Source organism: Cinclus cinclus, chromosome 17 (genome assembly GCF_963662255.1).
Source record: "Cinclus cinclus chromosome 17, bCinCin1.1, whole genome shotgun sequence".
NCBI lineage: Eukaryota > Metazoa > Chordata > Aves > Passeriformes > Cinclidae > Cinclus > Cinclus cinclus.
Genome location: NC_085062.1, coordinates 11,151,126 through 11,163,787, shown reverse-complemented (window position 1 = coordinate 11,163,787; position 12,662 = coordinate 11,151,126). Strand labels below are relative to the sequence as shown.

Sequence of the window (12,662 nt, the reverse complement as noted above, 5' to 3'; positions counted from 1 at the left end):
CGGTGCTGGCCTTGCAACACAGTAACCGGCTTCCTGCTCTTGCTGTGTGCCACTGTTCTAGATCCAGACCTGAAGACAAGAACATCTTGCACGATTACAAAACAAAGCCCCACCACTGAACTTTAAGCTGAACATAGAAAGCAGTATTTTCTCTTGGCGATGGCTTTCTTTTACTCACCAATTCTTCACTGCTGTCAGTGGAGTTACAACAAAACATCAGGCCACTTCGTTTTGTGCATTTTACTTATTTACATGTAAGAAAATTGAACAATCATCTCTCACATCTTATCTTACATATTCACACAATCAGGTGCGCCCTGGAAGGGGAAGGTGCTGCCAGGCGCATTCAGATGCCAATGGCACCGATCATTCCCAGCACATTCCCAGTAAGGGGAAGCTGATACCATCACACTGTGCTGAATCCAACTGCCCTTGAAAACCACTTGTACTCTCCTTCCTTTACCTCTGCTCTAACTGAAGGTTTGGCAATCAAGGACTCTAGCTACTTGAAACCAAGCTGAGGTCAGGTGATAGATACCAGCAAGCCAAAAGCTCAAATTCTTTTTTCCAAGCACTTAATCACATTCTGTTGAATATCAACAGCAATATTGCTCAGGTCCTCTTGGAGCCTCAATAAGAATCCAATAGAGAGACTCCTCACTTCTGCTTCCTTGGCACAAGGTAAAGCTTCTAGCTGTCTCCCTAAGAGATACAACCCTATTCACGGAGCACTAGCATGCATCTTGTCCAGACAATCAGTCCAGAACATAAGGAGCCGGCTGTCTTTGTTCCAGCAGAAGTCTGTGAAGTCTTTCAGCAGCCGGTCTGCGAACTTCTCGTCACCAGTGGCACTGGAGCGCCAGGTTTTGGTCAGCATGGTGTTGTAGGCCCAGTTGTAGCCAATGCGCTCCTCACAGAACATGTTCTGGTTGGTGGAGCTGGTGGAGTTGCGCCGGCGCCGCTGCTGCCCGCTGGAAAACTTCCTCTTGGAATACGGCAGCTGCAAAAACACGGTCCCTGCAGGAAACAGGCAGCACTTCAGTCTGAGACACACCTAACTCCCTCCTACTGCTAGCTGTCTCCAACTCTGAAACGAAACTGGCCTGAGTCTCATTTAATTGTCTTTTAGCAAGAGAAAATGCTCTTCCCCCTTGGCTCTTAGGTGCTACTTCTTCCTGTATGCTACACCACTGGGAGGAAGTGCACTTGGTCTGCCTTTCTCTTACAAGCACAGAATGAAGCAAAGATACAGGCTCTGATCCATTTTGCTAACTTCCCATTGATTTCCATTCTCTACTGCAATTTTTCAAACACTGCCTTCCTGCCATTGTTTACATGTCTCAGCAAGTGGACCCTAAATGCTTGATCTATCTCCCATACAGTGTGTATGGGTAGAGATGCATCAACAACAGAGCTTAAGCATGAGAACAGAGCACTTACTTGTCCCAACACCTTTCCCTCCTTCTAGCTTCTGGTACACATTTATTTACATTGACACTGGAATAAGCTGTGCCTTATTTTTAAGAATTTCCTCATCTTCTGAAAAGAAAAGTTTCAGAGCCACTGTAAAGCAAGATTTCAAACCAACACCATTTATTAGCAGCAACACTTTGTGCTTTTCATACTGCCCCCTCCAGTTTTCTGGTTCGTGCTGTCTGACACACCTACTTGTTGTCTGGTTAGGGACAGAATAACACCAACATCACTGACACGAAGCACAAACCACACGTAAAATGGTTCTCTTGTTTTTAATAACCTCCTCCTTGCCACAGAGCCTCCCAAATATTGCTCACCTGTGACATGGATATACTGGGGCTTATTTTCTGCTGGGAAGTTGAATGCAGATGCCGAATATTTATCTTGTACAAATCCAAATCTGAAGAAACAGAGACAAGGAGAATTAAAAAAGAAAAGAAAATAAAAAGATAAAAAGAGCCACTACAGGTAGGATCCCTCAGCCAAAGGCAGGGGCACCGGAGGAAATCCTTCCACTATCCCTTCCTTATGGCCTGAAGGCAAAAGGAAAAGGGATTAAGAGAGCTGAGCTGACCTCTCCAAATATTCTCTGCCCCTTCCAGACACAGTGTGAAAGCCTGTCACCCCACACTGCTCAGGTATGTCACCCCACACTGCTCCCCCTCCTGACCTGAGCTGGAAACAAGAGCAGCAGTTCCAAGAGTCTCTGACAAAATGGGGCAGCTGCACACAAGGGAGGGAAGAGCAATAGTCAAGACAGACATTCCCTGGGCATGTTTCAAGCTGCAACATTATTATTTTCATGATGTGCAATGTTCCATGCAGAACTTCAAGCAGCTTATCTGGCAGTTCTCTGATGTTTGTAGGATACTTGTTCTTCTCCTGCTTTCTAAACTAACGAAAGCTGGTTTCCAAGCTAAAGTCCATTACAAAAGGCAGCCCTCTCTGTCATGAAAAAACCCTGGCAGCAACACCATGAAACAAACTGGCAGCTCAATCACACAAAGGGATAAGGCTAGATAGTATCCAAAGCTTCCAACAATTCCTTCTTAAACTGGGCCCCACCTCCTCTGTACAGCTCCCCCCCGTCTCCTGCCTATTGTCAACCATCAGGTGTCATCCAGTTCAAGACTGTGCTGAATACACAAGGAGGAAATAACTGTCCCTTCTCAGGAAGAATCTATTTGCAGTCTTTCTGCTTCTAACTTAGAATAACAGGCACTTTCCAAAGGCAAGGCTCTCCCTAGGAGGAGAGTACGGCTCCTGAAGAGTGACAGGCTGAAACACCAGCCAGCTGCCCCTTGCACCCACAGAACCACCTCTGGCCATGGAGGCTGTATTTTAGTCTAACAATCCATAAGCAGACTTCAGAGAGGCAGACAGCACAGAACCCAAGCGACTCAGGGTTAAGCACAGGCTGTCCCACGTTGTCCAGGGAGACAGGAACTGTTTGTTCACCCCACTGCACTGCAGACACACCTGTGTGCTATTGCTTCCTGCAGCAGATGCATTCGATCCCAGTATGTTTCTGGTTCAAAGCCTGAAATAAACAAAAAAGTAAGAACTATCTAGCAAAGCTACTTTATTCCCTTCCTTTTCAAGACTTCAGTTTTCCTCAGGAGGCCTCTGTGCACTCTTTTTTTCCCCCAGCCATTTCTTTCAGTCACATTTTTTGTCAGGTGTCTCTTAGAGATGTGTCTTGTACACTCCAGCAGGAGACTCAACCCTGAATTTATTATTTGTGTCTCTTGAGATGAAGGAGAGGAACATAAAGGGGGTTGTGGGAGGGGGCAAGGAAGAAGAGTGGGCAGCTGTGTATCACAAGAGTGCTCTGAAAATATTTAATTCAGTCAGTTGGGCTATGGTGACCTCACAGCAAATGGATTTGTCACATTCATTGTACAGCTACACCTGGACACTGGGTCAAGGGTTAATGAAAATATAATATTTACTATTTTAAAACAGAGCCTTTTGCCAATTGTCCTTTCTCATGATACAGTTTTGCCCTTCCCTGCATGGGGACAGTTCTCTGGTCTTGGGGTTCCACCTGAGGTTTACCACAACAGGCTCACTGGAAAGGGCGAGGTCACATTGCAGAAAAGGAGATTGCAGTTTCTCTGCCTAATCTCATGTGCAAACATTTACCATTAAAGTAACCATAGCAACAACAAAGAAGGATGGCAGTGGTGAAAGCTCAGTCTTAAGGAGGGGGAGAATAAACAAATGCAGGACACAAATGCAGAGCAGCTGTAGGTCTACCAGCAAAACAGACACAAGAGTCTGTCAAACACAACAGCTACTGAATATGGGCTCTGTAAGGGTGTGCAGGGTAAGCATCACTGGGGAGACCACCCTTCCTGTGTGTTGGTGCTTCCTGCTGCCCACAATCAGCCTGCCAGCACAGCTTCCTCCAGTACCTCCTTCCTGAGGGGCTGCTGACCTGGAAAAACAGCTCCTTCAGCCCCTTAAGGGTGGCTGGTAAAGGAGCTTCTCTATGTCAGCTACATGCCAACAGTGACCTGTTAGCACAAAGTATCCTGAGGGGTAAAAGAAAGTGCATTTCTTACCATCAAACAAATGCTCACTGCCCTCCTTCAGCAAGCAGCTGACATTGAGTGGGATGAAGAGCTGGGCTCGAAGGGGGTCCCCATACAAGTAACTGGGCAGAGCAAAGGGGCCCTCCAGGACCGGGACGAGCAGGAACCCACAGGAGGTGGCTTTCCGGTGCCAACCCTGAACCTGAGAAGAAGTTCAAACAATGAATCATAGCACACATGCCAGCTGATGAAGGGCACTTCTGTGCATAAGAGCAACTCATTCCCCAAGAATAGATCAGACATGCTCAATCCTCCACAGGCTCAGCCTGCTCTGCGTGGCAGGCACACCAACATCCTTGCAAGCAAAGCAGTACAAGCACAAGACATCAGGCTTTCCTTTTTCTGAAGTGCCCCATCAGTCAGAGAGCACTTTAAAATAGGACATTTTTCAGGAACTGATTCAGCCTACTTATCACCAGTGGCTAAACACTTCTGCTTTACTGGAACAGTGGAATTGATTTTAAATAAAAGCAAAACCAACTACCTAATGCTGTCTGGCTGGGTGGGGTACAACCTGGTGTTAAATAATTCGAGTTTTACAGAAGCTGCATTAGGAAAAACAAAAAAATCTCAAAATGAAATCTAAAAATTTAATCTAAAATTTAATAAGTGATGTGTTTTCATTTCAAAATGTTTTCAGCAAGTTAAAAAACCCTAAAACATTCCTGAGCAGGAAGAACTCATTGCCTGGAAAAGCCCTGTTATGAAACCAATTCCACTGAGATTTAAAGTTTTAAGGTTTGGGGATAGAAGGAATGTAATGTGAAACAGATTTTTTTCCAAAGACCTGGCTCAGGGTTTAAAATTTGCCTAAGGGGGACTTAAATTTATCACCTTGACCTGTGCTGATCTTTGCATACTGTACATAAAACCTACTAAAAGCAGAACACACCCCTGCAGACAGAATGACTATAGATGGCATGATAAATGCTGACCAGATGCAGCAACACGAACAACCACCAGGAAAATTACTTATGGAAATAATGGGCAGATGCAAACCACTGTCTCTCTCCTTAAGACTTTCTAATACAATGTCCCCATTTGTCTAAGGCATACAGAGGCCAGACAGGCATTTCTGTGGCTGTCAGAGAACACCAGGATCTCACCATCTCAAAAAGAACAGCTGCAGTCACTGCCATCCAGTGTAACTTGATTTCAAAGGCAGCGTTCAGGGAGAAATTGCCATGGTAATAACAACTGCACCACTCCAGGCGGTCCGTGCGGTTGTTCACATCCACGTCCAGCGTCACCGTGCGCTGCTCGGGCACTGTGGCAGCTGGGCAGCCAGGGGACAGCAAGGTGTTCAGCAGAGGCATCAAAGAGAAGGTGGCACACAGGATGAGGGGAACAGAAGAACTACGATAAGTCATTTGAAATTAATTTGTCCTCCCATTCCCCCCCAGGTATTTTTTGGGTTAGCAGAATAGTCCCAGAATGCCACTCATCCAGATCACAAAAGACAAAAATCCTGAAGTATTTCTCGTGTCAGGGGTATGTGCTACAGAATCACCTCCCCAAGCAGTGAAAAGACATTTCAGCTGCAATAAGGAAAGAGAACCAAGAATCCAGCAGTTAATCACCAGGCAACTGGTGCCATAATTAAGCATGGTTAGACAACACCAGGTTTTTCATGCCCAAAACATTCCAAATATTTCTATATGCCTCCACCAGAAATCACAACAGGGTGCTGTTATATGGGGCAGGAGCATTCCAGGACTTTCCACAGCTAAAGGAGATTAGAAGTTAAACTTCTTGTTTCTTTAACCCCATATCAATACCCCACATTACCGCATTGTTGAAAGTGCACATCCAACGCTTTCTGTAAAAGCACAAAGAGTCAGCCAAGACATGCAGCAGCGTTCTGACCACTGCAATAGCTCCCCGTGCTTTGCAGTAAGGGCTGGGATAGTGCCAAAGATCCAGCTCCCTTTGTGCCCCACACCTCAGCATCCTGGTGACAGAAACCCTCAGGTATCAGGCAGGAGAGGGAGAGAAGCACAGCAGTGGAAGTGACCCGGTTGGTCTCACATAGAGGACTGCAAGGCTGGGGACAGAGCCCAGATCTCCTGACTTGGGGGCCAAAGACCTGCTATGAAACACACCATCACTTTCAACTTTTCTTTAGACAAATACATACTTGAACATTTCTGTCATGTCAAAAATTGACAGAAAACAATGGGCTGCAAGGCTTCTATGGGAAAACTTCTGCCCTTTTTATTATTGCATGCATGCGGAGTGGGTGTTATCTCCTGCTGAGGTAGATGTGCACCCCTTTATAGGGTCAGCTTCTAAATTATCCTATAATTTGATGCCTTGATGGTATGTAAAAAAAAATAAAAATTAAATCCTTCCTCAATGCAGATGCAAAGTTCCCACCTTCACCTCTACTGCAAGTTACCTGGAGGCACCTTCAAGGTTACAAGGAGATCCATTACATTGCTATTACTGCAGCGTAGAACGTGAGAAATAAAAACACAACAAAAATGAAAGAACATCATCCAGTTTTGTTTCATAAGAAAGACCCATTTTTGTCTTTGGGAAATGTGTCATTTGCAATTTCTGAGTTGATCTGGTACTGTCAGACCAACACTGAGGGTTTCTTTTCCTGGCTCCTTTGGGATATTCTGAATACAACATTTGTGGTTAGGAGGTTATGGTGCCAAATTTGTAATAAAGTGTGTTGGAAAACAACATCCTGGAAGCTGTGAAACCAAAGCAGCCCAGTCAGGTAGGTGTTGGTCATTAGCCAAGAGGTCAGTGATAACACCACAGCCCAGTGTGCCCAAAGTAGCACACTGTGAAGAATGAGCTCCCTGCTCCCTTTAGACTGTTGCTTTTCCCAGAGAGTGCAGACTCCCTGTTAGGGCTGGACTGTCTCTCTTTGCCTCGTCTGCAGCTACAGCTCACAGGCAAAGCCAGAGGAACCCAGTCCAGCAAAGTGAGCTAATCAAAAATACATTAAACACTGATGAGAAATGTCCACGTGTCTGAATGCAGAAGCTTCTGATTTAAACCAACATGTTTTAATAGAATATACTCTGGCTTCCATAGGTCAGACTTTAAGAGGACTCACCTGCTTCCCAATTGTCTTCTACTATTGAGTATTTAACTAATGGTTTACTAAGCAAATCGGAGAGGAGCAGGCAGGTTATTCTCCAGTCACAGACTCCACTACATACATGACTACAGTTGCTAGTGCATGCATTGCTATAAATCAAAGGGACAACATTAGCTGTATCACAGGTCAGACTTCCACTGGGAAGGGAAAGGGGACAGTCACTGGGCAAGTGATTGGGAAATTGGGAAGGATAAAGATTTGAGAGATACATGGAGCTTGTTCCAGAGCTCCCAATGCTTGCATGCAATTTTATGACACAGCCTGACATTTAGGGAAGGTGGGGAGGGGAAGAAATAAAAACCACAACCTAATCAAGACCAAGAGAGGAACAAATGAAGTCACGTGGACCAGGGGTCATCTGGGTTTAGTAAAGCTCTTTACCTCAGATGAACTGCTGAAGTTTCTTTGGAATACTGTTTAGAAGAGGGACAGCACAGAAGCATCATTTAAACCAGCTCCTTTGTAAGAAAACACTTCCACATTCAATTTTTCTACAAGAAACTAATTTCTGGAAAATCCAGACTGCATAAGAACAATCTGAAGGCATTTAGCACTCATTCAAGAGCTGCAAATTAATTGAATAGTAAAATGGACATAACCCCAACTGAAACGAAAAAGAGAGCTACGCAGGTGTCTAATATCCACATGCTGCAGGAATATACTCTTTTCCTGGCTGGTGTCAAATGAAAGGTGAGGGGGACACCGAGGTCCACTTCTACTCATCTCCATGGGTGCAGGCCTGCTGAGTCTCAATCTTCTCAGCTCACAACAGAGCACAGACAGAGGAATGTGAACTGGCTCTCTCAGGCTAAATAGTGAGTAAGGGATCAAACCATGAACAGGATCTGGCCCCAGTGTCTCCAGCCTCCACAATAGTTTCATGCCAGCCTATGTTCAGGATTCAGCTCTAGCCAGCCACTGAGCTGATGAGGTTGGATAACAGCCAAAGCAACAGATTTATCATATGCAGGTTATTTTCCCTGTCACATGTTGATTTCAGGGAATTAACCATTAGTTCAGATTTCCTATCCTTAATGCTTTCCCATTTCTGGTGCTGTTCCTCTTCAAACAAGGCTCTCAGAATATTACAAGGATTACAGCGACTTCAGGTTTAAGAGATACTACTCCAGCAGTAAGGCACTTCTCTTCAGAAGGTCAAATATACACAAGAGAACAGCAAAATTTTTCTTTTTATCCTTAATTGCTAGGCCTTTAACAGCATCTAAATAAACCTGAAGTTGCATTTCCATAGCGATGATTTTTCTCTTATTAAACAAGGAAAGAAGAACAAAAGCAAGTGACTCAGGCTGGCCTGGAAATGTAACATGAAGCTGACAAAGCAAAAGGGTCAGTCCCAAGCCAGTGTGTTTCACGGGCTGTTAGAGGCAGTCAGTTCTACTCCCCACACATTGAAGAACATTAGATACTAACGGGATCTTGCCCAGCATCAAGGTCTTCCTACTGCTTCCATACCACAGGGATCATCTGCAGCTGGGCTTCACAGACTTATTAATGTAAGGAGTCTGTAAGCCTCCAGCACATCACAGAAAACTTCTAACACATCTGGACCTCACTGTGGCTTTTGCCCCTGGGAAGCAATCAGATATGTAATTTTAAGAACAGGTTTAGTTGCTTTGCTGCTCTCACAACTTATCCCTCCATACTCCTTACGGGTTGTGAAGAGTCGCTCTGGATTTGCAAGGAGACAAAGTATCTTCTAGAGGCTCAGGAAGAAGGATTATTTTAAGAAATACTTTTTATTGTATTCCAGTACTCTTTCCTGCCCAGCCAGTGAAACACACCTCCAGCATATGAGAACGAGTCCACATGCAAGACACTGTAAGGCCAGCATGAAATTTGCAGCTTTACTGCTGGTCCACGTGAGATCATACCCTTGGCTGGCTGTTCTTCCCCTTTCAAACTATCCCCTGGAACTTCCCCAGCTGTCACCTGTGCTGTGCATCTACCTAAGAGTGCAGCTGCCTGGCTCCGTCCTCCGAAACTGCGGCTAAAGGAACTGTGCCTACTTGCATAGGAGGCGGGGCGGCTGGGCAGCCAGGGCAGGAAGAACGCCGGGATCTCCGAGTGCAGGAGCTCTTCTGCCACAAAGGCCACCTCAAACCATTTCCTCTGGAAGGCCGAGAAGTCATCCATGGCAGCTGTGTGCCACATGGCAGGCTGCTGCAGCCCCACTGCACAAGGGGAAGGGCAAGTCCAGTTAGAAACAAGTGGACAAGACTCAGAAAAGCAGTTCTTGATGAAAAACAGGCAGGATAAAAATTACTTTGTTTTCTGCTATTCTCTTTTTTTTTTTCCTTAACTAAAAAGGCTGAATTTCTCAGAGTCTCTTGAGATTAGTGGTTTTGGCTGCTCCCAAAATGCATTCTTGCTGCAGCACCCCTAAGAATCAAGAACAGCCTACTGATTATGCAAAGGGATAGTGAGGAAAGTCCTGTAATAACAATGCTGACCTCGGTCTGGTTCTTTGTCCACAACAATCTTGTAGAAATAAAAGCCATAAATAAAGGTTCGCAAAGCTTCTCCGGATGCATGGACAATAAGCTGCTCTTCTAACATTTTCTGATCAAGAAAAAGAAGAACAGAGCAAACATTATAAAAAAGAAATCACTCTTCCAGTTACATAAAAAGGCTGCTAGAGAACATTAGGAAGTAATTTTCTTTCCGTTGACATCTTTTTTGTCTAGATATGTGCCTAACAAGAACACCAGCAAAGTTATCCCCTGATATTCAGTAAATGTAGCAATTTCTTATCTCCCTGAGAAATTACATTTGACCTTTCCACAGATGTCTGTCTTCCTCCCATACCCTGCTCTGGTTTTAGAGATGGATTTATAGAAGGTAAGAGTTTGGGAACATTCTAAGTTCTCTGTTAATTGATATGGGATCTCAGCAGAGGAATGAACTCCAGAACATTTCCAACCTTCTGCCCCTGACACAGTTCAGTACAGAAAAATCCCTTGAAGAACACAAGCAGTGTTCCTGCATAAAGTGTGTCTGCTTCAGCACCCATAACAGAAAGGTCATATGCTGGTTTGATTACAACTTTATTAACTAAATATTGGAAAGGAAAACCAGGTCACAGCCTAGTGCCTCAATTCCAATACAATGCAGAGCACTTGGTAAGTACTAGCTAATCAGAGGTTATAAACGACCACCAACATATAAGTAGGAAAAAAAAATGTATTACTAGTGAAGAATATGTTGCTGTTTGATGTTGTGATAGGGAATATGTTGTGATAGGGAATCCAAAAAATGTCATCATTACCTCATATTCTGTTCAATACTCATCCATGAGAACATTTTAATAAGTAACAAACTATTGCTATGCTTTGCTCCAAAACTTTACTTTCTTCACAGATTGAGGCATTTCTGGCCCTCCATATGCTCCTGGATAGCTTCCTTACCTGCATTATGTCAATGGCCATAGCCTGGGTGTGCACTCCTTCCACGTTATTCACCAGCCAGTGCACAACTTCTGCACTGATGAAGCAGTAGGGGGAGAGGCCCTTCTGTTCAGAGAGCAGCTGGATCCCTGTGCTGAAGCACACCAAGTCACACGTGTTAACACAGGCTGATTGAGAGCTCTTTTAAGTAACAAAGACAAAAATCACTGCTGGGGAAAGAAAAACAGTGTGTGTGGGGGGAGGATAGAATTCAGGAGAAGAAATGCACAGTGCCCCTGGAGTGATGTCTCATTGGCTTTTGGTAACAAGATGAAGAGCTGACATTGACAGCCCAAAGTGACTTCCTGAGAATTCTTGATTTGACAGAGCTCTGGGACTCTAATAATTGAAGTCTTTGCTTGTATCTCAATTTCTATAAAATTCCTTCTTAGAGAGTCTGGAACTGAATAACAAAAGGAAGTTTAAAACTCTTCAACAACTAGCATGGGGCCCTCCTTTGAGTGACTCCACTTCTCATGTTCTCTTATTAAACATCTCATCATCAGATGTTAAGCACATTTATATTAAAAACTTACGTGGGGTGTTTCATGGCTTCAAGAATCTCTACCAAAGTGGAGGAGGAAGTCAGAGCACTTGTTGAACACTGTTGAGAGCTGGGCAGTAAACAGAAGCACGTTCAAAAATCAAGGAAGCTGCCAGATTTGTTAAAATATGTACATTTAAGAAAATTGCTCTTTCTTCTCAACAATGCCACATTTATTTCCTTTTTCATCTCAAGAAGGATAACTAAAACCATCAGATGGGTATTTCCCCCATGAGGTCACCAGGACATTGCTATATGGACCCAGTATGGGTCCATATGGGACCATATGCTATATATATTTTGCATATGTTGCTATATGGACCCAGTGTACAATATGTCACATCCAACTGTAGTCAGCAACAACTGAGAGCAAACATTTTGAAGTTGGCTAATTTTCTTTTTACTGTAATATACAACCACAGGAAACAGGTGCGAATAAAGTTTATTTTCAATATTGCTTCCTCCCTAGTGTCTTGCTTCCAGGTTAGAACTTCTTGGATTTCATCAACCTACTTGATTCAATTAGACCTGCAGGCACCCCCCCTTGCCATAACAGACAGAAGATGTCAATCCAAAGCCTGGTTTCCTACTAGCAGATTTCAGAAATGGAATTTCTTCATTTCTTGAAGAATGAAGTTCTTCTTGTGGGTGGAGCAATCAGGCCTCGTGTTCATTTAATTCTGGAAAACCGGGTTGTGGGGCTTATTTTACTACCACTCTCTCTGCACGTGGAAATGCTGCAGTAAGGTCTTGTGACAAGAGCCTGCTTGTGCTGACAGGCACGGCACAGCCTGTTCCCAGCTTCCTGTTTAAGTGCCCATTCCCTGACACCAGAAAGGGGCTGGAATTGAACAGCTCTGCAGTACAACACTGCTGTGCCTTTCCTACCTGCCCTCTGCAGCACCAGCTGTGCTGTATCCCAGGTCTGCAGCATTCTGGGTGCTCCCCAGGGCCTGGGTGCTGCCCCTGTCAGGGACCTGCCCCGAGGGTAGCAAGGTACTGCCATCTGAGGTTGCAGGAACTGATTGATCAATAGAGACCTGGAGGAGTAAACACAGCAACATCTCTATGAAATTCATCATATAATCCATTTCCCATCTTCTCCCCTCCCCACATGATCCATGGCTCAGCCCAAGTTAGTCAACAACAAGCAATACTCCAAGGAAGCATAACAAGCATATGCAGAAGGGATAAATACAGTCTTATTTTGTCATCACTACAGAGCTCCTGACAAACAACAAATTCAGACCAAAATAAAGATAAGGATCACCAACCCAGCAACAACTGCATTGAGAAAACTACTGGCAAACCAGCAACACCAGTCCAAACCAGACATTTTCAACCCGAGGGAATAACTATGATTATAAGCACACAATAGACAGAATAAGGCACTTTGCCACTATGGGAATGTAGTAAGCATTTAGCAAATATAGTTTCAAGTCTAACTCTCAAAAATATAGAAA

The 12,662-nt window shown here is 44.3% G+C and overlaps 1 protein-coding gene across 11 annotated transcripts in view; it reads right to left on the bottom strand.

Moving 5' to 3' along the window:
* Positions 1-225: 225 nt before the first annotated feature.
* Positions 226-12,662, bottom strand: part of DEPDC5 (DEP domain containing 5, GATOR1 subcomplex subunit) — a 38,674-nt gene continuing 26,237 nt past the window's right edge. For 10 of the 11 annotated variants that reach the window (XM_062504426.1, XM_062504431.1, XM_062504428.1 and 7 more), the window contains 10 exons: positions 12,088-12,239; positions 11,192-11,269; positions 10,617-10,749; positions 9,663-9,771; positions 9,159-9,383; positions 5,180-5,349; positions 4,044-4,215; positions 2,956-3,016; positions 1,794-1,876; positions 226-1,017 (listed from right to left, as the gene is read on the bottom strand). In XM_062504426.1, coding sequence (XP_062360410.1) covers positions 722-1,017; positions 1,794-1,876; positions 2,956-3,016; positions 4,044-4,215; positions 5,180-5,349; positions 9,159-9,383; positions 9,663-9,771; positions 10,617-10,749; positions 11,192-11,269; positions 12,088-12,239 — 1,479 coding nt within the window. In that variant the 3' untranslated portion in view covers positions 226-721. The remainder of the gene's footprint in view (positions 1,018-1,793; positions 1,877-2,955; positions 3,017-4,043; positions 4,216-5,179; positions 5,350-9,158; positions 9,384-9,662; positions 9,772-10,616; positions 10,750-11,191; positions 11,270-12,087; positions 12,240-12,662) is intronic. The other variant, XM_062504430.1, reaches the window with a different exon arrangement.